Below are 27,853 nucleotides of genomic sequence, written 5' to 3' on the forward strand. Positions count from 1 at the left end.
ACCGTTCCTATTTGGCTTTTCTATTTCTCGTGCTGTTTCTCTCTCTCTCTCTCTCTCTCTCGCTCGTATACATCGTTCTGTCTCTGTCTCTCTCGCGCTGCTTTATGGCCGCGGCACGATATAACACTTCTCTCATGCTATACTAGCAGCTAGCAGCAGCAGCAGCAGCAGCAGCAGCCAGCCAGCTAACAGCAGCAGCATCGCGGCCCGACGGCTGCTGGACTTTTGCCTTACGCCAACTGTTCTGCCACGCTCTGCTGTTTTCTTCTGCCTGTACTTATATATTTTCATGTGGTGCTCTACGACTACTGTGTGAGACTGTCTATTTTTTTTTGGCTGCTCCCTGCAAATCACCTGGTCTCTGTGTGTATCTGTGTGTCTGTGTCCGTGTGTATACATGTGTCTTTGTGATCATTGTATTTATATATGGCAAAAGGTGCGCGGGCAAATATGTGTGCATGTGCTGCGTGCTGAGTGCGGTCAAGATTCCCGTCGATGAAATCGTTTCGTTAATGAATGCTCGTCGTGTCCAGGGCCGAATGGAGTCACAGCTCCGTTCAGCGGCGACAATAAAGGAATTTTCGTGATAACGACCGGACACAGAGTGGCCGCACAGTGGACGACTGCTGTGCTTCTCGTAACAAGCCGGGCAAAGAGTTGAGTCGAGCTGCAGCAGCGGAGAGCTGTCGTCCTTACGTCAGGGATGGCAGCAGCAGCAGCAGCAGCAGCCGTCACCGACGATACCATCAGCACACAGCAGCCTGCCAAAAAGGATGACGTCGACGATCTGGCGCCAGGTCACAAGATCCTGGTGCAAGTCGACTCGGTACTGCCCGACATCCTCGTGGTCAGTTACCTGAGAAACGGCAAGACGTTTCAGGGTGCGCTGCTCGATGCCACCAAAAGGTGAGTCTATGCAACATCTTGACGATGCTCTAGTAGAAAGTACATGCCAAGTAGTCAATTTATGGAGAGTCGAGAGCGGTGCTTTTTTACCGAGGAAAAAGTTTGGGAAAATTGAGTACGCGCTCGAGCCTGCAGCGTATACATTTTTGAAATTCCTACCTACAGCACCAGTCTGATTCTAGATTGTACATACGTGTTATCTCGAGATCTGAGATGAATCAGTCAGTGGTACACATTGACTAGGTTCTAAAGTTACTAAAACAATGACTCTGTTTTGAAAAATTTTCCTTTGGGACTTTTTGATTCTACAGGAGAAACCCACGACTAAGGTCGCACATGACCACGCGTTTATCGCGTTTTTTTATCACGTCTATTGTTTGATTCACACTGCTAAAACTACTGTAACGCATTCGTGCAACTAGAACGATCAACACTTGCTGCAAGTGTTTTTTGATTCATTTCTTTTTATTTCGTTGTTTTTGTCATTGATCTCGCCGTTGTCATTTAAAAATGGCACAAACCAAGCGGCATGGCTTGTTTATTGACAACAAATATCAAAGAACGATTGCAACACGAGATCGTAAACTTTTTTTTTTGGTGGGTTTTGTTCTCATGTTATCAGCAAGTACATTAATGCCTTACGAAGCATTTGTTGCGTACTTTTTGCCAATAGCTGTAACGAAGTGATGAACTTTTCTTGTTTCAAGTGCAAATAACATCTTGCAACTCTGCAGAATCCGAAGGAACTATTATATTGTCAATAATTGCTTCAATGCATCAGTTTGGTATTTTCCTGCTGAAATTCAGACTACCGCGATGATAAATATTTATTTCCATTCGCAGAACTCGGCACATTTTGTATTATCTACAGTTCTCTACGACTATAAAGTCTCGATGTTTCTATAAAACGCCTTAATGTCAAATTCATGCTAAATTTTCGAGTGGAAAAATTTCCAGCTCGTATTGATCCAACACGATCGAACAATGTTTCTTAAAAAAAATACGAAATGTCTATTTGCTTCGTCGAAATAGAAGAGGACAGGAGTAAAATTGAAAAATCAACGTGTACATCCGTCGGATCACGAGCTCGAAGCAATTTGATCGATGCCAACGTGCACATTTAATTAGTTGGCCTTTGAAATGTAGTTTTGCGTTAAGCTGGCACCCAAAAAAACGAGTTTCACGAAAAACGAATTACCTTAAAAATAAATAATTTCGTAATATAACTGTGAATTCCTCATACATACGTGTACGAGTAAATTACACTGCAAGCGCAGAAATTGTATTTGATAACCACAGAGTTGGCTGGGTACGATAGACAAGCCGCATTTCAATGTAAATAAAATAATAGCCACCACGACAGAGCCAGAAAGTAGTAGTACTTAAAAAATACAAGGCCAACCGGGCTCTGATTAGAAAAGCCATGTCTGCGGACAACGGCTTATTTTATACATGTAAATAATTATAATTTTCAGAGGCCGCCCGCTGAATTGCAGCAATAAAAAATTTCAATGATGCCTTTTAATTATACAAAAGCTCAAAGACAATTAACCGAGCCGAGGTATAAAAGTTAATAATATTTTCAAGTATGTCGAAAAATTCATTTTCCAAGTTCATGATTTCGCCAAGGATAAACATTTACATACACACACGACGACGACGAAAGGTCACCTTTCCCGCGCGCGCCTATATACTAATCGCAGCACACGCATTTGGAACATATGTAAGCTGCTGCTGTTGCTGCGCCAATGTGCGTTTGGTGTTGCGTGTGTGTGTATACTTACTATATAGTAATGGTATGTGCGTGATACTGCCCACGTCCCACGTTTGAATTTTGTGATATCGCGAAATTATTTTAGTCCATTCAGGCCAATAAATCATAGGACTCTCGTGTATATATACCACTCGCATGCATACCGTCTATATACATTATATATACACATCATAATAATCACCATAACAGCACTATCTTCGCTCACCATAAGCCGCCCAATGCGGAGCAAGCCACGTTGATTATTACCACATTAAAGCTGCAAAATGTCGCCTGCGCGTCACATGACGATCCCACATACGCTTTGCAAATGAATTTTCTTTTCCTATGCACTGTCGATTCCCATTTGATCAATCCTAATCTACATGTAGCGAAAAGAAATTATGGGGGTCATCGACCATGTGTCTGACGAGCTAAATTCCAATGGAATTTTCCGTTGCTGCTAGAACCACAACTAAGTTGCGATATATGACAATTACTGGCTATTATCGACTTGAAATGCGCAATTGCAATTCGAGTTTTCCAAATTTTACACGTTTGCTTTTAAAAAGAGAAATAAGTAATGACTTAAGTCTTAAATCTTTTCTTGTAACTACCGTTTCTCGGTACTAGTCATTCTCATGCAGGATACGCTCAAATGATAGATGTGGCACCCTAGTCATATGGGAGAAAGGAGCTTACGGCCCTTGCACAAGCCGCTGCGTACAACATTTTTCTCAAGAGCATTGCAATAAGCACTACACAACTTCTCGCAGTTGTGGCTCGCTTTATATATGCCATTATTCAAAAGCAAGCGCGAGGGTAAATTTTTTCGGATAATCTATCCGCGTTTTCAATGCTCACCGAGGAGAAATAACTGTTGATTGGAATACAAAATGATTGTAACGAGTTTTTTTAGATCCTTGTGATAAAATGTAGGTTAAAAAGCATCTGACGTCATTCGCGAGGAATTATGCAAATTTTATTTTTCTACACTTTATACAAACTGCGCGGACTATGTGACTTACGTGATTGAAATGGCAACGAAATGAAAAAAACATATGTCATATCGTTCCACATATTCTCCTGTTTTTGTTCCTCGACTCAGCTTTAACAATTATATTTATGATTAACATCTGCTACATAGTACCTATTTACTGATCAAGTATACACTCACAATGCTAATTTCGCTAATAATCAAAGACTTCATTTTATATTGAAGGACCCATTCATAGCTAAAAGTATTTAATTTACTCATTGCATACAGAATGATAATGAAATATGCAAAAGAATTCAATGTTCTCATAAATTTTGGATATCATTATTGTCGGCCCTAGCGAATAAAACTTGGCCATCCTTATAATGATTTATTAAATCCAGACTGTTGATGGAAAATTAAACGTTGAATAATCCAATGATACGCGAATAACTAATCCCCTGGAGCCTTTACGCGCGTGTCTCTCCATGACAGCTATTTTCCGCTCTTTCCTGCTACACTTATTTTCGCAATGCCCGCTAATTGATCCAGCATCCATGTAAATTCATAATTAAACAGCCAGGGCTACCTACGTACGTATACGTACGTACACGTGGCAATTTTCCACGAAAATTTCGATTAATCTTTAGCCGAGCGTGCCACGTCATTTTCAACAACATTTTTTAGTTTATTGCTAAAGAGAGCGGCTGCTGCCGTCCTGTTTGCGATGAAGAATATATATATGCGCGTGTCACTTTGGAAATACACCTCTTCCCTCGGTGCTAATGTATCCTATGGAAGTCCGGCCGCGTAATACTAGCCGTTCTGAAAACATACGGGCGAGGAGAGTGAATGAGAGAGAGCTTCACGCTGACGGCCTGTCCGTTCTTATCTAATATACAAAAGTTCGTAAAAAAATGTTTTTTTTTCGTCTTTATTTTTTTTTTTATATAGATTTTTTTTCTAGACAATATTATTGCGGCGCACTAAAAATATGGCAAGTATGTGCGCAAAGAAACATTAATCCTCAAAGAAAAGATTGTAATTTTATTCTCCGAGAAAGATAACAAACGAGTTTCTTTTCCATTGTTAGTGCGAAAGGTATAAGCTTTACTAAAGAGCCTCGGTATTTAAGTCGTTAAAAAATAAATTTTTTAAAGAATCGTACTTTTATGTATTGTTAACTTTGACTCGAAAATATGCAAAATGTGGAGAGGTTGCATAATGGCAAAAAAAAGGTGATTTTAATTTTAAATTTCTGAAAATTGTCCAATTGAATTTTCACATTAAAAATGGATGAGAGAATAATCGATAACAATTTATGAATGGAATTAGTTCAATTATAACGAGAAAAAAAATAAGAAAAATGCTACAACGACGAATTAATGCTATACTTTTAATTCCCATCGATCACTGCGATGAGCCACGCGTAATAAGATATGGTTTCGTCGTTGTCTCGGGTTAAGTTACTCCAACTGCAAAAATAGTTGCGTAAAGTATTATCGTACGATCATCCGCGTTGCTGTACGTTCGATGAGAGGAATAAAAAAAACCCATAATCGCTTTGATAAATCTCATTCAAGTTCTCTCGTTCACTCGTCAAATCATGCTCATAATCTCGCATTCCTTGTATCATTAACGTTATCTCCCTCAACGTGTTGCAGCATTTGCTTTTTTTGGTACATATATATAAAACACCTTTTGCGAGGGAGATAAGATTTTGCGCTCATACTGCTTATACAGTTTTCGATGTTGAAAAGAAAAAGACTGTGTTGTGCGGCGCAATCTCTTTGGGCAAGCCTCGATGTGATAAGCGAGTTCTCATCTTAATGAGATTTCAACTGCAGGCTTTAAACGGGATAATAACCTAAGTACAGAACTTCAATGTTATTAAATGCATCGAGCTCTAGTGTTAAAGTTGAATTAATATTAAATTTATATAATCGATTGCCTCTCATAATAATTGATCAACTCATGTACGCAGATTCATCGTTTACGGAGTGCGTTGCGTTTGTGCGAATGTGTGTGGTGACTGCAGCCGCAGCGCCCTCTCAAGCTCGATTATAACGACTCATGTATCAACCTCTCTCTCTCTCTCTCTCTCTCGGTCGTAAAATTTACAAGAATCTCCACGAATAACATCATTAAGATGCGCCGTGCGCAAATTATTGAATGAAACACGTATGTGCCGATGATAATGGACGATTAGCTGGCTATTGTGTCAAAATGAAAAGTCGTGAGTGGCTCGTTACTCGTATCCTAGCTCTCTCTTTCTCTCACACACGCAGTCTCATATATGTTTTTCCTTTTTTCTCCTACGCTGCATTAGCTGCTGGCGTTGCTTTGCCGATGATGCAGTAAATCACAAACTCCTATATACGCATAACACGCAGACACACACGCACTTGGGCGTAAGGCGCGCATCGCCGCAGGGACATTGCATGGATGTGCGTTATAAGAGCCTACGACACAATGTTCCGCATTAAACGCACAGCCGTAATACATTATACGGCCCTCGCAGCGCGTATATAATATGAACGCGAGGATAGGTGCTTTTTATATCGCATGAAATTACACTCGAAGTCATGTGCTTCAGTAGTGTTGTGCGGTGTGCGTCTCGCTTCTTTGACTGCAGCCTCGATATCATCTCGCTCCGATATGGTTATATCCCCAGCCGAGTATGTGCCACGACGACGACGACGACGACGACGACGACGAACAGTCTGGCAATATATACGTCGCCTCGCATTGCTTCTTTTTTCAGCTAAATTTGACTTTTTTCTGTCCCCCTTTTACGCTCTATTGTGCAAGGCTATGCGAAACAAAACACTCGAGAAAATAGAGTCTCGTATACTAGGCTGTTACATAAGCTAATTCGACTTCGAAAATTACACGAACGTGAACTTTTCCACTCGCATGTTCAGAATTCGATTGCGACTATCCATCCCGAAAGCTCTGTAAAAACGGAGGACGTGCATGGTTTTTTTCTCGGTATAGGTTTTTCTCAGAAATACTCGTGACGACACGCTAATATACATAGATTCGGTCGGAACCCCCCTGGCGAGCCTCGTCCCGCATGAAAATTTTGGCGTCGGATGGCCAAATTAGAAGAATAAAAAAGAAGAAGAACCCTCGCGAGAGCAAATACGAGAATCGATTTTATTTCGTATTATAAATTGCGATCTCTAACGCGTTGACAGAATTGATGAGATCAAGAATTCCTGCATCATACTACTCGACTCGTGTGTACGTGTGTATACTACGTTGCACGTATGGTCTTCTTTCTGTTGAACGCGCGAGTAAAAGAGGTCCCCCGAGAATGAGCGAGCGAGAGAAAAGGAAAGACTCGGCGTCGGAAAGTGTCAAGGCCGTGTAGCGCACACTCGCTCGTACACAATGAAGAAGTGTCTCCTCTCTCGCGGCGCGCGCAAAACGAATGAGAAAAATTTTTCAAGCGTGCAGCGTCGAAGATGCTCTCCGCACGCCGCGATGCAGCAGCGTAGGCTGCACTCGTGCAATATGGCCTGGAGCACGCGTTGCTCTTTTCAATTATACAATGAGTTACATGCTCTCGCGCGATATACACATACGTGGCAGCAGGGCCTCTCTGTCCAATGTAACCTTGCAGCTGACAGCTCAATCATGCCGACTAATTATACCCATACATCCACTGGAAAATTCATCCATCCATCGAGGGCCTGAGCTTTTACTGACTGCAGACGAGCTGTTGTATACATAATACGCGATTCGAGTGACTCGTTCGATCGATTTTTTCAATTACGTAAGGCAAATTTGTTTTGTCTTTTTTTTCGTTCAGTTGGTACTCCAACGCAGAGAGAGAGAGTACTGAAAATGAAGCTCGATACAGGAAAAAGAGACAGAAATGAACAGAGTCATGAGCAGCGAGGCGCGCGAGTCACGGCTTATGCTCGTCGCAGCTGAAATTTTGCGCTATCGCCCGAGCTTTAGCGCAGTTGTAGTCGCGAAGCCGGATTCTCTTTTGTTGCGGCTAAGGGGACTACTGCCGCTCTTGTCCACGCTCAATTTCGTCCCTCTCCGTGTGTATTGTACGTAGTGCATATATACATGGAACAGCAGAGAAAGCGAAACTACATGGAGAGCGAGAGAGAAAGAGAGATGTGATCGAGGCACTTTTTAAAAGCTGCGGCCGATTTGCAACAGGCAGCTATGTTGGAGCTTAGCAGCAAGTACTGCACACGTACACAATAAATAACTACACGTTTAATGTTGCATGTCGACGTGGATTTTTTTCCTCTCTATTTTTTTCCTTTTTGCCAAGATAATTGCGCGCGGCTTTTAATCCACTCAGGCAGCGGCCGCAGTGTTCATGCAGCCATTCGCAGTGCGTCGTTGAAATGGAAATTAATAATATAGGTTACGAGGATTAGCGAGATAATTAATGGCACTGTGCTCGCGCGAAAGTATGTGCGGGCGAGCCGGAGCAAGTCGAAAAAGCAGCCCGAGTACCAGCGGAAGAAAAGCGAAAAAAAGAAGCGCACGAAGAAAGCGATTCGGCAAAAAGTTTAGCCCACGAGGCCTGCGGAGTTTCATCTATCTCACGCACATGCGTATAAATAATATCCGGTTCCGCTTCATTTCTCTCGTCGAGTGCGAAACCGAAACTATACTGTAATACGTGCGCTATGTGCGCGTGTACGACGATGGATGTATTGTACAGTTTGACTTGATTTTGCACGAGTTCAGTTTCTGTCAGCCGCAGCACAACTGCACGCACGCACATGGCCCCGTATACATAGCCATGATCAATACTATACAGCGAATCCAGGAGATAACGGCGTAAGACTTAAGGTCCGTTCCATTTTATTTATTTTATATTATATTTTATGAATAAAACATAATATAAAAAACGACAGATACTCAATTCACGCAAGCGTATATAGTGGAAATGGCGTAGTTTGAATTAACGCATGCTTCACGTCAAATTAAACCCCTTTTTCGAATTGCACGATCAAAAATTTTGAAAAATATATTAATTTGAGTCCCAAAAATATGATAAATATATATTTGTTTTCTCTGAGACACCGGTAAACCTCGTCTTTATCGAGCAGAAAATCAACAAATAGTACTTGAATCACTGCTAGGTGGCGTGTGTTTGAATTCGTATAAACCACAAGAGGAAAGGCAAAGTTCTAAGAATAAGTAATACCCAATTCAGAACTTTGGACTTTGGACTGAATTGTCAGATATAAGTCCGTACAATTTCGAACGATGTGATTTCCACTGTATATATGCGATATACAGGCAAATGAAGTTCGACGAAGCACAGTTATAAGGCGTGCTTTGTTCGCTGAAAATTTGAACTCGAGTCCAACGATCTTCTTACGATTATTTTTCTCATAAAATCGAAAAAACGAAAAAAAGAATTAGGTGGAAAAAGCTGGGCTATATCTCATTTACCATGAATTCGAAGGACGCTAGTGTGTGCTTTATAGCTTTTAGCTGAAATAGTAACTCAAAGGAATTTGGCGCTTATATTATGGTTAGCCATATAATGCTATATGGCTGCAAGCTCTTTATTAAAGGTATGTTAAAGAGAATAATGCGGATGGCAAACAACTTGAGCCAAGAGATTGCAGCAAAACAAAGGCGTGACTCCCTGAGAAATGGAATCAAGACGTTAATTTGCGAATTGACTCACGAATCCGATTAATTAAAAGTCGATGCGTATATGCACGTATGTATAGCCGGGCAAACAGAAAAGATGAAAAATAGATTGAGAGGCAGAGGCAGCAGGCAGGCAAGCGGGAAATTGCGAGAGTCAGGAGCATATAAATATACACGTATATTCGAAACGTGTCATATGAAATGTGACTTTGTCCCAGGCAGAGCTGCACACACGAGGCAGTGTACAGTACGGTATCGATCGTCCTGAATTTATACATGTATGTATATATCAACGACGGCGGCGGCGACGACGACGAAGAGACAGAGACGACAGAAATTCTGCGGGTCGTGCGCTTATATTATATGAGTGTGTACCTCGCTCGTGTGCTGTGCACACCGCACAATTGGATATGCAAGATATGAAAAGGCATTAACGGCTCTCTTACATTCGCTTGGTAATAATACTAATAATACCAAGAGCTAGATAGAGAGGGAGAGGAGAGCAACAGTCGACTGTTGCATTTATCGGACCTTATCGTAATAATATTTTCTAGAGCCTGCACGGCTGCTGCTGCTGCGAAAGCGAGAAGTTGTAATGTGGGATCGTAATCCATGAGTCGCGCGCGAGAGCGTGTATACGACTTCATTTCGGATCGTATTATACGCATACGATGTGGGAGGGGCGGAGGAATCGAGGCACTTTGGCCCTGCTGCCGCTGCTACTGCTGCAGTCAACAGCCCAATGAACGCCGGGCTTTATTACATCCACGTCGAGGAAATTTTCAATTTCGCGCGAGAAAATGATTGCTCGTATGGGATCGATTTAATGCGAGCAGAGCTATATATCTAGTTCTCTCTCTCCCAACCGTGAGAGATTAAATTCGGAATGATCTTCCTGATTCGTTTTCTCGAACTATTATTACGTTGCGGTATATATATCGACGAGAATAACAACGGCAGCAGCAGCAGCGGCAACTGCAACAATAGTACGACGTAGCATACACACATGCGATAACGTATGCGCATGTTTTCGAGCGAGCTGTGTGCAACAGCAACACAACTCGCTTCGTCGATGATGCAATTGCGCCGCGTAAGCGATGTTTTCGAAAATTTTTCTTTCGGCTCTCTTTTTGTGTGTGTGTGTATCTGTGCTTTTTTTACGCGATTCTTAATAGGCATTCGTGTCACGACCCTATATGCAAATGTAATTACGGATAACGCCGAGAGAGAGAGAGCGCGAGGGATGGCCACGCTCATGCTGCGTCGACGCGCATATCGTCGAAATTATAATGTATATGGCCGTGGAATAGAACTGCGAGGATTTAAAGCCGCTACGTCCATTCCCTGGCATATTCGTCGAAATATGATTGCTTTCGAGTATGTTTTATGGAACTTGCGCGCGTATGTGTGTTTACGGAATTTATCCGAAACTATAAAGTTTCCTTGCCGTAAACTCCGCGTACATAAAACCATTCATTTTTCGTCTATATAAAAGCTGCTCGAGAAAAAGGAAGAGAGAGATAGCGAAGAGGCCACTCAAGCGGCCACTCGCAGGACTTTTTGTAAGCATAAAAAACAAAAGGAAGGCAGCCCTCGATGCTAATACGAGTAAGTCATACCAGCGAGTGGATTTGTCTTTCTGCAACGGGTCAAAATTTCCGGGGGCGATCTTTAATGTATTCTCCCTTGACTTTCTTGAAAGAAACTTCCAAGATCATGAATGAGCATAATAATATAGTGTCGCGCGTAAACATCGTCGACGTTTAGACGGAGTTTATCCGCGTGAACTTTTTCCGACTTCCACAAAGCTACATACATACATAATTTTAAACGAGGAAAATGTTCGAATTATAAAGTTAATTTGATTTATTACGAGAACAATCGGAATCTATTTGCATGAGAACTGCTCCGAACGGCTTGTAATTTCAAAGCGAATGGCGATATCTTTCGAGTATACTAAGCCCTCGGCCTCCCCGAAATAAACGGGTTTTGCAATTTCAGACGCTCTCGATCGCCGCAACAGCAACAGCAGCAACTGCAAAAGTCAACGCAGCTATTATGTATTGCGATGAATTAATAAATACGTAAGATAAACGAGAGGGAGAAAATTAAGACTTCGATTACCCGCTGCGAGAAGATTTTTTTGAAGATCTTACGCAATGTGGTCTATCGTTCGATATATAATGCATAATTCTCCTTAGAGTACGTGGGCACGCAGACGGACACGTTTTATCTAAACGAGAAAGTTCGCAGACCCGAAAGAGAGAAAAACGCCGCGCTCTCCGGAGCTAATGCAAATGCATAAAGTTTCGCTGCAGTTTCTAAAGGAGTTAAGAGAGAATTGCCGAGAGCCTAAAACGCATTCGCAAAATTTGACAGTCTAGTGTTTTTCAACTTATGGCTCTGCCAAGCTATCAGCGTTAATTACCATTCATCGAGAAAAATAAGAGCAAACAAAGTTTCCTTGTAGAATTTCGCGCTCGATGGCCTACGTGCCACCAATGCATATACGCGCCTTCTTACGTATATAATACGTGAGCGGTCGCTCGGTTTGTGCGTCGCGAGAAAATCGCAAATCCCAAGAATACACAGAAACGAGTCTCGTGCCATGTTGCAGTTGCTGCTATACTGCTATACTACTGCTTCTGTATATACGTGTGACAATCGACTCTTGTTCTTGGCCGCTTGGCGCACGGGAGGGAATTGGGCGCAAAAAGTTATTAGAGCGTGTCAGCGCAGAAAAGGCGCATTTTTTAGCTCGAGTGCGCGCGTACGCAGCAGCTACACTGTGGAAGGCACACGTAAAAAGGCCATTACCAGGACTGGTCATTTTGCTCCTTATGTACACGAGACACGAAACAATGCGGGTCTTTATGTGCCTGTGCAAGTTGCGAATCGAACTTTTTGCCTCTGCGCTGGTACATAAGCACATCCGTGAACGAATTTAGGGTCTCGCGCAGAGAGGACGAGATAGCCAGAGCGAGAGTAGAAGAAGAAGCAAGAAGCGGGAGAGAAGCTGCTCTTTATATTTCTCATACATAAACATTTGATATATAATATGTATAATTTCAATCATGATGTCAGCTTTAGATATGAAAACGACGACGACGAAAACGACGCTCGTACACACGAGCCTAAAGGCCTTTTTAGAGCCAGCTTATGCATGGGGATTACAATTACTACATATGTACCTATATGTGTGTGCACCTCGAGTGAAAACGGAAAGAAAAATACTCAATTATTTATTATACAATATTACCACGATAATGATTATGGCTGGCAGTTGCGCTAAACGCTCGGGTAACGAGATTTTTCTCTTTTCTTCTTGTCGATCGTGTACATTACGTACTTTATAGTCACGTATTAGAGTTGTCCGCAAATAATGGCGTGACGTTACGTCATATTGTCACAAAAAAGTAGAACTTTTTGTTCTTTTCTGGGCTGCCTATTTATAATTACACGTATGTATACTAGGAGACCAGCAGCTGCTGCTTTTATTGATTTTGAGAGATTCATTTTGCTAGCTACTCAGACAGTATACGTATGTGTGTGTGTGTATATACCGTATAGCGTGTTGCCGAGCATTAACGTATTTATCGGTAAGATATGGTTTATAGGCTCCTATACGATAGATGACGGGTAGTTCCAGAGACGAGTTTATTGAACTATCGATTTTGCTTCGTCAAATGCATTTATGTACATGTTGCAGTGGCACATAGGAAATGAATGGTAGATAGCTACATAGGTATACGCCACGCGCGGAAGAGGATATAGACGGATTAATTGTAGCGTACACGCATTCGCTATATTCCTTGAACCTTTTGTGACGACCTATTACATACGAATTTTTTACCATATCTCGTGCCTAATATCATCGGGGAATCGCCCGAGCGACACGTTTTTTTTCTTCTTACATTTCTTTGGCTCTTACCTATAAGAACGCAGAGCGGCCAATTTCTTACAGTCGTCAGCACGCTGCTGCGCCTTAGATTGCCATCTTTCGCTCCTTTGTGTCCCGTATCTGCGCGCTATGCTTTCTCGAGTGTATTTTTTTTTGGCCCTCTTAACGATTTCTTTTCTTTTTCTTTCTTTTTCCTCGTCGTGACCCTTCTGTTTCTTTCTCTCGCTGCGCAGATGCCACTTCAATTCGACTTTTATCCTCTTCGTTTTTTTTATACGCTTGCGCGTTCGATTATATTCAATTTCTATAGGCTTTTTTCGCCCGAGCTTTAACGATTACTAACAATTTTTAATGACTGCGTCGATCAATTTTGTTAAAAGTCATTTGGAAATTGATGCGCATGAAAATAAAAGCGACGTCGAGGCAGGCTAAAAGTAATAATTTTTTAACAAGCTCGCCCGAGCAAGCGAGTGTCATCTCTCGAAAGCAGCCAATCTCTGAAACTGCCAAACCAGATAGAGCGACGAGCGAGAAAGAGAGATATACGATGCCCGCGATAAAACGGATATACGATCTCTTGTCGGCTGCCGCCGCCACTGCTTTCTCTCTCGCTCGTGTGCAGCAGCAGCAGCAGCAGCAGCTCTTGCATGAAACGCTACTCCGTATATAGTGCGTGGGTGTGTGCGCGCATTACAGCTCACCCTTTGCCATTGGCTCTTCAGCCCTTAGAGCTCTGGCTGCCTACGTATACATATACGTATAAATAGGAGGTGTTTTTGACGTACTTGTGTATATATACGCACAGCCGCACACACACACATACACAGATTATACGTTTGTTGTAGAGCCGTGGAATATACGGGCAAAGGGCGAATTTTCGTGCTGTTTGATGTTCAAGCTGCGTATTGGATTATATAGCCTCAGCCCGGGTAAAATAATTTCGACTCGCTCGTTAAACAAACTTGCCGCGGTTGACGCAAAAATATAATAACGAGAGCTTGTTCGCGTAAGGTCATAACGTTCTTGGACGCTTACACGCGGTAATAGCGTGTATTACGCAAGCGAATATTATTCAAATCAAAGACGCGCAATTTCATCGACTCTAAAGAGCACGAAAATGTTGCTAAAATTCATACAGATCTACGTGGAATTATATACTCTGCGGATAGAGTAAGCCTCGCAGCAGAATCAGCAGCTCTCGAGCTTTCGAGTGTCTGAGAGATATGGACAAATTACTCGCGGATGCACGAGCGGTGGTCTGGAACGTATTATACAGATGCTGTGCAGAGGCTGCATCTGGCGTATATATACATAAGAAATGTATTACGTTATACAGAGGTTGGCAATTCACCGAGTAGTGCTGCTGCCGAGTTAAAGTAGCAGCTCTTCTCGAATTAATGAAATCTCGCGCGAGCTGTTATACGGCACGACGGCTTGGCAGAATCGAGGTTGTTCATCCGCAAAGCATATTATATACATGATGCGAACGCAAGTGCAGCCGCGGATAGCTCCCGAAGCAGCAGCATCGCTCTCATACGTTATGGATAGATATAGCATGGCGTAATACTCGAGTCTGAATTATTTAAAAAGTGACCGGCACAGCTTGAGCGCCCGGTAATTCGGCATTAGTGCGTTCCTCCTAACTATATAGGCAAAACGAGAAAGACTCGATGCGCACGATGATGCGGGAGAGGGGGATCTATAAAGCGATTATCGACGACGACCATAGTCGACGAGCTTTGCTCACGAATTGCGGATCGCCCCCCTTCGAATCGAGGCAAAGTCTTCGCCGAACGCATACTGTGACAAGCATCTCTATATGCGGACCACATTCCGTAGCCTCTTTAAACATTCTAATCAACGTAATCCCAGAGGAGACATATAGAAAGAGAGAAAGCCTCTCTCTCACTCTCTCGCTGTCTGGCGTCGTGCAGCATCCCAGCTAATGCTCACGTATTAGCGACGAAGCTTGAAACCACATTTTTCAACATTTTTCATCGAAGAAAAAGTTTTTATCGAAAAAATAATGAATGAACACAAGAGCGTAGTATTTGCAATATAAATGAACGTCTTCCTCATTATTGTATATAAACACACGCATACAAGTGTGATTGGGCGTCGGCTGTCGTCTGTCGCGGACGCCATTGTGTATAACTAGCAACTGTAGACACATACATCTATAGGTACTCGTGCACACTTACATGTGGCTTAAGCCAAAGAACAAAGAGCCTCGCTAATGTTTGTCCAGGTAAAGGAAATAACGTGTACGCGCACGTATACACATACTCGTTGTCGCCGTCGTCTTCGACGATAAGGCAGAAAAATATTTATCGAAAGCAAACGCGCAGTCGTATCCACGTGTACACGTGTATGTAATTTTCAAATGGCAACTTTTAGCTGTTTGCTGGGGCTTTGTATGTCTATGTGTGTATGACTGGGTGCTCAAGAGAGGGTTCGTAACGAGTACACGGCTGCGTTTTACAACCTTCGTGTATATAATATAAAATCCCTGTGTCTTTGCGATACATTTTTTCATGTGTTATATTATACATTAATAATAGGCATTTCGCGATGAGTCAGAAGTTTAATGTATGTCTCATTGCGGTTGGAGGAATCATCGCGTACTGTACGTGCGCCACGCTTGCTCTGCGCCTTTGAGTCATATTTTATCATCATCTAAGAATAATAATACCTCATATACTTTTCGCGAATTTATATACGTAGTCAAATTGTTAATTCAGCGACGTATAAGCTGGATATACGCGGGCTGCAAAAGTGCATTAGACCGAGTAAAAAGCCTCGGGGAGAAAAAAGGCGCAGACGTGCGCTTTCCTCGGGGAAAATCTCTCTACATATACATGTATAATACCGAGTTTCGCGTAAAAATTGATGGATCTGCCCCTTTTTTCTCTCTCTCTTCCTTTTTGGTTGAAGGGGCATCCTCTTGCACCGCATTGATTGACGCGCCACGTAAATGCTTTAGCCACCACCCTGGTGGTAACTCTCCAGAGAGTCTTGCATAAAGTATCTTCTTTTTTACTTGTCTATTACCCGGCAGCTCAGTCGATATCGTTCATCTCACAGTCGTGTAGTGTCCTGGGATTTTTTTGCTCTTCGAACCGTATAAGCAATTGTTGTAACGATGAAGTCTGTATAAGAGAACGCGTGTAACGAAAAAACAAACCTAACGCAAAAAACTGGATATTTGAGGAAATATTTTTACTAAAATTACTGGTCCGAGAGAGTAGGTGGGTCGATGAAAAAATGTCTCTGGCCTCGATGCGTATAATGTGATATACACGAGAGACGAAAAGTTGGCAAAGACGAGCGAGCACAAGCCTCTAGGTACACCAGTAGTACATCATCAATAAAAGCTTTCACTGTATATACATGCGGCTTGCAACGTGCTCGACGTGTAGCGTTTCATAACCGAATGTGTCTTTCAGAAAGGTCATCGCCGTGAAATCGTATACCAGACAGCATCATCTCTCTGCTTCTGCTGCTGCTGCTGCTGCGGTGGCGCACCCGATAAGTATTAATTAGTTATGGCGGACTACCCTTGGATTACTTTTGTATAAACCCTATCTACAGTCTCTTTCTCGTCGCTTTTCCACGAAAAAAAGAAAAGAAGAAAAAAAAGTAACTTTGATAGAGAGCCGCCCCGGGAGAGCTGCCCAAATCCTTTTTCCGCTTGTTCTTGTATCGCTGCCTACATACTGATTGCACCGCAGTCCTTGCGGATCCTTGAAAATCGCTCCAGCGTGCAAAGCAGGAAGACGAGTCGAGTAACCTTCTTCGTCTTCTTCTTGCTCCATTTCGCCCTCTCTCTCTGCTCTCCTTTGTGGCCGCGCAGTGATTACGTCCAAGCGCAATATATAAGCACAGGCTTAAGAGTTGAGAGAAATATATATATTTTATATATATTACAGGCCGCTTCGTGGGGGCAGTTCGAATTTTGACCCTTCTTGCCAATGTTTGTAACTTCATAGTGCTGTAGCATATCGATGAATTTTGCTTCTCTCACAAATTTTATATGCCATGACACTGTAAGTTTTTTGCTCGAAAATAATGAGTAATTACGGCGATAGTTAATAATAGAAAGTAAAAAAAAGAGCCTTTCATGTACACTCACTCGTAACAGCAACAGACAGCGTTGCGTCATGCGAGACTCTCAGTGCGCGTACCGAGCATCGAAACTGATGAGCCAAGCTTAGATTCGTATAATGAAAAAGAATAGGTTTGAAGATGACAAAGAAGCACAAAAAGTCGCGTCGAGTAAATTGCCTTTTATACAACGCAAAGAAAATGAGAGAGGGAGCGAGATGAGATATCGTTTCGGCTTTCACGGTGCATGTCCATATTGTTCGGAGAAATTTAAGCAAAACCGAAGCGTCGGGTTGCGCACTGCGGTTACACGACACAACACACTCTGAGAGAGAGAGCAAAAATTAAGAGAGAACATATAGTGATTGTTATCAAACACAAATCGAAGGTATATGAGGGGAGAGCAAAGTTGGGAGTTCGACTTGGCCAAACCTGACTTGCGAGATCTCGTGGGGGTTGAATCGAAGCTAACTTCGGTTAAGTTCGCCCGATAGCGCAATTCTTGTATAAACCAACAAGTATTGATTCTGGAAAGAATTTGAAAAGGCCTTGCTAAAAAAAAAATAAAAAAAACAATAATAAATAAACATGAGGCAAAGTAGCTTTGACTCTTAAAACGGGCATAATGTAAACGTAGCGATTTTTCGCTCGTTAATTTTAGACTTTTCATTTCGTGCATTGTAAGTTGGCACGGGCTTTTCTTGTGCAATATTATCCTCTTATACCGATAGTATATGTGTACGTGCGCGTACACAAACGCACACAGACAGTTCAGGATTATCTTCCCTCCCTTATAACTGCTTGACGGAAACAACTTTGACAAAGCCCTTTGTTAAATGTCCTTTTGCCATTGTGCGTTTGTGTATGAACGTACACATATCTCTCTCTCTCTCTCTCTCTTTCTTTCTCTGTCGATCTAGCTTTCAGACATTTCGCCAACTTGAAGAGTAAGCAATAAGAGCCTGAAACTTTTTATTTATTCTTTTTTTTTAAGAAAAATGTCCACGTTTTTCTTTTAATTTTTTCGTTTCTTTTTTACTTGACTCGGAAGCCAAATAAAAGTTTGAAATTGATCTTCCTTGGCGAAAATCAAATAAATACTCAACGATTGGATGATCATCGTGCATTAGCCGGGACGCGAGCTTCGACGTCGTCATCCTATATTATACACGTATATCGAGACAAGCACAACTGGTTTTCGCGCTAAATACGTATCGAATATCAGCACCGCAAATGCGAGGAATCGAGGAGTATGGAAGCGCAGTTGAGCAAGGAAGGAGAAGCCGCTGGTTATACTCCGTGACGAGGAACGTGAAATAAAAGAAAAAAAAAGGACGAATTCATAAGTAGCAACAGCAGCAGCAGCAGCAGCAGCAGCAGCAGCAGGCCTCAATAACCAAGAGCTTAGTGGTCTATTTCTATCTGTTAAATATTATACCTGTTTTTCTCGACAAAAGGTGGTACGGACTCTCAAGCTGTAAATACGTGCATTATTGTACAGGCCGCACAACGAGATACGAGCCGGTATACGTTATACGCGCAGCTCTCATTATTGCAGCACGACTCGTTGTAAAGCTTCATTGAAACGTTCGTGCTTGCCCAGGGTTTCTCTCCCCGTTATACGGTGCAGCAGCAGCAACAGCAGCAGATATTTTGAAAAAGACAATCAATCGTGCTCGGATACAACAACGCCAAAAAAGGAGTTGGCTCTCGTACATTATACACGCATCCGAAACTGCTTTACAATCGAGCTCGCGCAGAAAAGCTCACTTTATCCATGTGGATTCAGAAAGACGCAGCAGAGAGCTGGCGCGTCAGCTCTTGTTCCGTATTCACGCAGCAGCTCAACGAGAGTAAAAAGATGCGTGCACCACACGCGTATACGTCTTATCTTGCCAAGCCATTTCGTTGTTCGTCTTCGTTTCGATTCATCCGTTGCTGCTGCTGCTGCTACTGTAGTTGAGATTAGGAATGGCATTTCTAAGAAGCTCGTTTAGAAACGTATAACATGGAGCTTCGAAAGCTCCGGCAGTAGCAGAAACATCTCTCCTCTGCGCATTGCAAGCCGTATCTCTCTCTCTCTCTCTCACGGAGGAAAATCGATTTATCGAGTCGTATAAGCTATAGCCGTATTTACGTACGTAGTTCTGTACGTATATAGCTCTGTGTTATGTTATTCGAAGTTGTCGAGACACGTTGGAAGCTGCCATCTACTTCCGATTCAAAACTCCATTCGAGAGTTGTTGGCTTTTTCTCTCTATATTTCTTTTTTGTCCACTCACTCTCGCAAAGTCTCGAGTATGCAGCGCAGAGCTTGTCCAGTGTGACCGTCGTGTAAACAATCGAGCTTGATCTCTCGCCCGGGCAGGGATGAAAAATTACGTTACACGTGTAACAACATTCTGTCTCTCTTTTAGAAGCTCTCTCGTACAAGCAAGAAAATTACCGTCTCTCTCTCTCTCTCTCTCTCACCTTCTAAGTTTTCTATTCTTCGCCAAGACTGTGCAAGCGCAGCAGTGTTGCCAAGACGACCAAGACGACGACGACGATTCATTTCTCAGTCTCGTCTCTGCTGCTAGTGCCACTGCTACGTGTGCTATATATACTGCTTTTGCCATGATTTATCGTGTCCAAGATGCCTGTACAAGCGTCAAGTGGGTGTGTGCACACGAAGCGCCTATATATAGCCAAGAGCAGAGATAAAGCTGCAGCACGTATATACATACATACGTATAAGTATCTGGCGAGGGTATAAAGTGGCTGATGTATTATATGCTCCCGCTACGAAATACGTGTATTTTTTACCTTGCCACCCTCCTTGCGATTTACTAATGAGACGAGCTGGCAGAGAGAGAAAGAAAGGGGGGGGGGCAGGAAAAACGAGGAGCTACTCGAGACGAGTAAGCGAATTTGTACGTTTCGATGCGCGCATTCTAATGCCGGCGTGTGTGTATGTGTCTGTCTATTGTGCCTGGCAACTTTTACACTCTTATAATGTAATTCGCCGAGCACGCGCTGACAATGAGGAGGAGATAAATTACTTATTATTCACCGCAGAGAGAAGATAAATTTATTCCCGCGACTTTTAAAACGTGCCGTGATACGTACATACACCCCATCTTATACACGCGATCGTGTCACGAGCAATTTTTTACTTTTATGCTATAAGAATAACGTGTAAATCTATACATCGTTTTCGCACGAACTAATCTAGAATGTCTTTGGTTGCTGTGTTGCAGAGGTCTTCCATGTGGTATACAGCCACCGGAGCCGATTCCAGACCCGGACGGCGACAAGCTGTCGACGATAGCCGCCCGCTTCAGCTATTTCCAAGAGAAGCGCCACACTGCCCTCTCGAAGATAGAAATTAAACGACACACGAGCGCGCCAGGCAAGGGCAAAGGCATACGACCCACCGTCAGACTGAGACCGCGACAGGTAATTGCCGTCCACTGTCCCGTTGTATTATAATAGATATATTCTATCGACTCGATAACCGATCAACGATGCTTAACGCCGTCCTCCGCAGGTACTGTGCACAAAATGCAGCTCGATATGCAACGAGAAGAGCGAGAACGTCGGCCGCAAGCGCAAACACGAGGACGCGACGTCGACGGCTACGACGGCCACGGCGACGACAACCACGCCGCAGGTGCCGCAACCTCGGCGAAGCGATCGTCGCTGCACGTCTCAGCAGCGTCTCGCCCAGCAGCAGCAGCAACGGCCGATCACGCCTCACGGACAGAACACCAGGAGCCAACAGAGGCTGCTCCAGAACAGCGAGAAGACGAACCACAACGCGGCCGTAGCGACACCATCGTCGGCCTCGCGATTCGATGCATCCCAGTACGACGGAAGTGGTCAGTCGGCGATCGGTCCGGTGCTCATTCCCAAAATGCCGAAACTCCATCCCAACGAGATCAGCGCCATGAAGAATAAATGTGCGTACATCATCTGCCTGATGCAGTAGTCATTTCTATAAAATAATGCTCCAGTGCAGAATTAACGATGATGTTGCTTTGTTCGTAGGTGCTCGGACTCGATCGCAATACTGGACGGACCGGGCCGAGGAGGCTGTCAACGAGGCCAGCGGTCAGGAGGGCAATCAAGCGTCGTCTCAGGCTGCGGAACCAGTCGCCATCGACAGCAATCCGACGCAGGCCTACTGTGCCACGCCTAGGCGTCTCAGCAGCTCTTCGGTCGAGAGCGCCAAAATTCCAGTCAACGAGGAGGACAAGAAGACCTTTGCTGCCGCCGACTCCACCGTCAAGAGTTCGGGTAAGATTCGCGTCGAGGTTCTTTGAAATTTAGTTCGATGAACGAAGGATGCGAGATTGATTCTTTGTGCTTTTTTCTCATCAGGCGGTCGTACGGGACGAGTGACGCGAAAGAAGCGTGGCATCGGCTCCATGGAGGACCTGTGGGACGAGTCCGTCTTCGAGGATCCCGGCAGAACGACGACGACGACGACGACGGTGACGGCGGCGCCGGCGACAGCGACGACCACGACGACGAAAACGACTCCGGTGATCAAGATCTGCTTCGGGACTCAAGGCGAAGGCACGGTAGTGAAAATTCCGGCAAAGATCCAGAACCCCTATCCGGATACGGACACAGAGGAGGCCAAAATCGAGCCGAAACTGCCGCTGAGCGGCTACACGCTCGCCCAAAACCGACTCGGGGTGAAAAACGGCGACGGTGGCGAGAGTCAAGACTCGATCGACCTGGTCAAGCAGAGCCCGAGCGGTAAAGACAGCGAAACGGCGACCTCGAAGGCCGCAAAGAAAGCATTGAAGAAGGCCATGAGAAAGGCACAGAAAAAGATGTTTTCTGCTTCGCCGCTGAGATCGCCCATCAATGGCTCCCCAAGGTATACAGCCAATTTCCTATCGACGGACCTCTACCACAGACGCAAGCACAAAGTTAAGCATAAAAAAAAGCACAAGGAGGAGCGCAAACACAAACAGCAGCAGAAACAGTTGGTGGACGACGAGAAGGTGGGCTCGACTCAGCAGCCTCAACAACCACAGCTCCAACAACTTACAGACTGTCATGTGGATCATCAAGCTCAGCAGCGACAGGAGCATCCAAATTTGGTCGTCAATGACGAGGACGCCAAGGAGCAATGCCTCAAGCAGAAGCTTTCGATATCGCTGAAGAGACTGACCACGAACGCTTACGCCCCTCTCGGCAGCGATCTTCAAAGCAGTTATCCGATAAGCAACGCTTCGTCGGGCTGCAAAAGCCCCGGGGCTAGTAGCGACGAGGACGAGGAGGTCGTGGACGAGGTCGCCGCCGAGACGGCACCGGTGTTTCCGGCCGCCGAGCACTCGCTGGTCATGAGGCTGTCGGCCGCTGCTACCACGACCGTCGGCTTTTGCTTCACCAATGCCGGCAAGAGGATGGATGTGGGTGACATCGTCTGGGGTAAAGTGACCGGCTTCCCATGGTGGCCTGGCAAGGTGAGGGATTTTGATTCGTTAGCTCGATGGCGGTACAATAGACATTTATTATAACGCGACTGTCACATTTTTGCAGGTCTTGAGCATAACGGATTCGCGAAAAGATGACGGTACGTCCACAGGGCCACAGGCGCACGTGGCTTGGTACGGTTCCACGACGAGTTCCCTCATGTCCTGTGATCAGCTTAGTCCATTCCTCGAAACGTTCAAGGTAGAGTCAAAAATGCATTTCTATTCTGGACACGTTTCGCTAACTTTGTTTTTTTTTCTTTTTTCATCGTTCAGACACGTTACAACAAAAAGAAAAAAGGCCCTTATAAGGAAGCCATCAAGCAAGCACAGAGCGAGGCTCGAAGTCAAATCGCCTCGGTTCCTTCGATCGCCCCAGGCAGCGTGCTCGACGTCTGCGGCTCGCCGAGGGAAGTCAACGTTTTGTCTTAAGAATTAAAAGTACGATTAATCGAAAAATTGTACATTGCGAATGATGCACGAAAATTTAGCTGATGTACATAATAATGTAGGGTGATACTGCTACTACGCACGTGTGCATAGTTCGACGAATTTTTGGAAATCGATTTTTTTTCCTCTTTCGTTTTATGCAACGAAACAAAGTTTGTTGTCATTTATTACTTATGAGAAAACTTGAATTTTATAAAAATATATGAGTGTTATTTTATATTAGATATCATTATATAATTGACGTACGAAAACAAGTCGCACGTCGAGCGATAAATGATATTATATATAGTTTCGACTATTTTTTCTATTGAAAAAAAAAATCAAGTAAACAAGAACACGATGAAGGGAAGAAACTCATACATGTATTGTACGGATTTTCATCGTACACAATAATGCTGTGAAATCCAAAGTCTTTGTAAACGGGCTCGCATTCGAAAAACACCGATGCGTCTGTGATAAAACAACTCTTGCTAAGAATTTAACAAAAAAAAAAAGAAAGAAGCTAGTAAAAGACATTAATGTCTTTTTTCCTTTTGGATACGTGCAAGGCATACTTCAATTGACGTTGCATTCGGCGAAATAGCTGATAATTTTATCAGTTGCCGTCTAATCTCGGTGCGTCTCTCTGCGAACACAAATATGTACACACAGTGTGCCTGAAGACAAACGAGATTCGTGTGCGAGGCAAGTGTTGTTTAACTGAAAAATATAACACGCAGGTATATTAAGATTTTGTTTAAAAAAAAATGGTTTTTATTATTTTTGCTTTGGGAAATTCGAGATTTCGATCAAATCTTCATTATATCGTATCGTTTTGCGACATCGAAATTGTCACTCTTCGAATTTCCACCGTAAACCACAAATCACGTGTTTCAACAACCTTCGTCGCTTGCAACTTTATACATTTATACGTCACTGCTTTATTACGTTGGTCGCTCTTTATTAGTTGAAAAAAAGGAAAGCGTACGAGTGTAACACTACAGCTTTTTTGTTGGTTTTTTTGCGTTAATTTTTTTGCTCCACTTATATTCCGATAAATAGTGAAAACAAAATGGATGTTGCATTAAGTGTATACATGAGTAAGTTTGTGAGTGTATGTGTATACGTGCGCAAGCCTATGTAAGAACGATGTGGACTAGATAAACAATTGCTTAGTTAAAAGTCAATAAATGTTGAGATACTTTTTTTCTCTATAAAATTGTCTGCTTACCACGTTACACGATCGTATGTCAAAGTGCAGCCGAGCTTAATGAATTATGTTTTCGTATCGAGTTCATATATGAGAGGAAATGTATACGTAGTAGTCACTGCCACTTTGCAATTACACAATCGGTGTAAATCAACGTAGCAAGTCTTTAGCGAAAAAATAAAAATAAAAATTGTCGGAGCAAATGCTCGGCGTTTTGTAAACGATTTAGAAATAGAAAACATTCGAAATAGGGATAATTGAAGGATTTGACGAGTAATTTTTTTAATGGTAATTTTTTCACGAATGACGAAAGAAAACAAGAGTTTAGTGAGTTCAGATTACAAAATGGATGAATTTAATTTTATTAATTATTGAAAAGAATACCAAGATTTTCCTATTAACTTTGGTATTAACTTTGGCTATTAATCATTGAACTGCAAGATAGTTTTATCTTCTTAATAAAGCATTTATTTGTATTGTTATTAATGCATTGAAGTTTAAATTTTGGCAAAATTAAAGTTAATTTAGCTTTTTTGATTGATCAAAGGATGATGAATATAAACCTAATACGCTTGAAAAATATAGAACAAAACTGTATTTCATCTATTTGGTATAAGGATATAAAATTTAGTTTCTGAAAAAACGGAGAAACTCATAATGAAAATAATCTCCATGAGAAAAAAACTATGATATAACATTATGCTAAACAAAACCAATGTAAAACTCACACGTTGTATAATAAAGCTGATGTAAAAAAGCATCTCTATAATATACATACATACCTATACGCGTCGACCAAGGATAACAAAAATGAAAAAAAGACAAAACGGCAAAGTGTTTTAAGTAACTGTGATTTTTCAAATATTTCATAAATTAAATATAATATATATTACTATATGTAAAAAATTTATAATTTCGTCACGATGTTCTATATGTTTGTATACGCGAATTGAAACGATAATTTTCGCCCCGATGGTTGAGTGTTACGCAGCGTTAACACGAATGTCAATTTACACTTATATTTATAATAGTACATAGATAGCACATGAACGTTACGTGTGTATACCGCTATTTATATATAAAAATGAGTTGAGTATGAGTTAGTTTTAGAGATTTTTTTTCGTTGGGCCACCGATGAAAATGAGCCACAAAGTTATGTGCATAAAAAACTGGTATTATTTGTAAGGATAAGGCAGAAGGAGAAAAAGTATACGATGTATTGATTGTATACATTTTTGTTCTTGTGCGAAATTGTTAGGGTTTTTTTTTTTTTTTTTATTAAAAAAGCATAGTACAGATATGCTGACATGTAAAGCCGTTTTTTTATTATTTTACTATTAAAGTAAGTCCTGATTAGAGTGCATAGAAGTGCGAAAGTGATTGCAAAAGATGTACGATAAAACAAAACAAAAACACAAAAATAACTTGAATTGCATAATTAAACGATAAAGAATTTCTAAAAATAACAAAATTCTGAGTACTTTTTATTTATCCATGCAACAATCGATGAACGATTGAAGTTTTATAACGAATTCCCATGCAGAGAGCACAGCACAGGCAGCGGATCGCGGGAGTCTTCCATAAATAACGAGGCCTCGTAGTTGCGCGACGATCGATTCTCGAGGCACAGATAAAAGAGGAAATGAAAAACTGTAACCTTGCAACAAGTTAGGAGAGTCGTTCTGTCGAAAAAAGGGAGATAGCAATCAACAAGTGCAACGACCCGCTCTTTCTCTCGCAGAAAGGTGGATGAATGCGATCGATCGATCTCACTTTCTTACCTACAAGCGCGCGTGATTTTTTTATCTCTTTCTGGTTTACGTAGAATTATTAAACATCTCGATCTCTACAGTGTGCGCGCAAGTAAATAACTCTCTATCCGACGAAACTTTGCTGACTAAAACTTTTAATGGCTCAAAGGTACCTTGAATTCTTATATAATGTTTTTTTCTGACTATCAGCTGCATGAAGCTAAAAAAAATTTTTTTTCAAACTGCCAGTATTACTTTTTTTAGTACTGTATTTAAAATATTTTATCCACAACGATACCGAAAAATTGGAGCAGTTATAACGCCATTGACCCTCAAAGCTTAAAATATTATTGATTTTTGTCATAGTCGTACGATTGAATAATTCTTTGAGCTGGAAAGATTCACTGTATTTTAACGGTATATTTAACAAATATAAAAAATATAAATTGAAACATTCATAAATGACGCTGCGGCTATTTTCAAATTAAACATGTTACTTATCGAGATTTGTGATGAAATTTTTAACGGCCACGAAAAACCCAAGAAGAATAAAAAAAGTCTATTCGACGTTTTTTGCTCGTTTTCTGATACAATAGAGTTTTTATGTCCGTTAGACTTGCAGGCTCATTAAAATAATGTAGAAAGTATCTGATGACATTTTAATTAACGAGCTCCGTAAAACAAAATAATTACTTTTAATTATCAGTTATTAAATATATAAATTCATTGTCCGATTTCAATTCATATTGTTATTGTACTACACGTGGCTATAGATTTAATTATTTCTTTTGTATGGCATAATACTATGAATATTTCTGTTCGATAAATTGCATGAAGTATTTAATCAACAGTTTAAATTTCGGTATCTACTAGAGATTGTCTTTTTTAAATGTAACCTTTACAATGATTGAAAGACTTACTAAAAAGTTTACAAAGGTAAATAAAGATAGTTTTGAAAATTATGATATTTTTCATTCTTTCGAATTTATACACATATTTACCGGAACTTGGCCGTTCAACCAAACAAACTATCCCAATTATGCGACGAGGAAAATCCATCACGTGTTGCCAAGCATTTGTATAACAGGATTATTTCTTTACTTCTATGAAAGACTTCATAGAGTATATAGATTTATCACTATTATTATATAGGTATCTTCTTGACGTTTTCAAAATGTCAATTTCCAGAGGTACTCGTACCGAAAATTAGTCAATAAAATGAAATCATGCAAATTATGTTTAAAGAATCATCAATCTTTTAGCTGCTGTGATAACAGCATCAGCAAGAATTTATCTTTTCTTATTTCTAAAGTAGGTAAACATTCGGAGACTTATCATTACTTTGAACATTTACTATTAGACCGGGAGATAGTGACCGAAAATAGGTGCTGATTTTTCCACTTATGCCCCTGACAAGTCTGAAAGATACATCGATAACAAGCTCAAAAACGGAATATTACGCCGTATTAGCGTGGCGATATATTTTAAAGTACATATCGATTTGTAACAAATTTTGCTTTGTGTGCTGATTTTTTAACTAATGCCATTTTGAAAAGATGATAGTTTGACACTGATCGAGTCTTTATCTAGCTAGGCATAAGAGCACCTAGAGTCCTTTGGTGTAGATCGATATGGTCATAATGTAAGAAAAATCCACGATTGTGTGCTGATTTTTAAACTTATGCCAATGCAAGGGATGACATTTTGAA

At 41.9% G+C, this 27,853-nt stretch overlaps 1 protein-coding gene and 1 long non-coding RNA gene across 2 annotated transcripts; one reads left to right on the top strand and one right to left on the bottom strand.

The window, feature by feature from the left end:
- Positions 1 to 25,684, top strand: LOC106649002. Its single transcript, XM_014366264.2, has 7 exons — positions 1 to 906; positions 20,523 to 20,721; positions 20,813 to 21,224; positions 21,313 to 21,561; positions 21,646 to 22,745; positions 22,822 to 22,956; positions 23,031 to 25,684. Exons 1-7 carry the CDS (start codon positions 704 to 706, stop codon positions 23,184 to 23,186), a joined length of 2,454 nt encoding a protein of 817 aa, XP_014221750.1. The 5' UTR covers positions 1 to 703; the 3' UTR covers positions 23,187 to 25,684.
- LOC111693321 lies at positions 25,654 to 26,881 on the bottom strand. Its single transcript, XR_002763380.1, has 2 exons — positions 26,443 to 26,881; positions 25,654 to 26,364 (listed from the first exon to the last, which is right to left on the bottom strand). It is a non-coding gene; the product is annotated as an uncharacterized LOC111693321 (long non-coding RNA).
- Between the last annotated feature and the right edge of the window lie 972 nt (positions 26,882 to 27,853).

The sequence above is a fragment of the Trichogramma pretiosum genome, unplaced genomic scaffold, assembly GCF_000599845.2.
Source record: "Trichogramma pretiosum strain Unisexual culture from Peru unplaced genomic scaffold, Tpre_2.0 scaffold22, whole genome shotgun sequence".
NCBI classification, from domain to species: domain Eukaryota; kingdom Metazoa; phylum Arthropoda; class Insecta; order Hymenoptera; family Trichogrammatidae; genus Trichogramma; species Trichogramma pretiosum.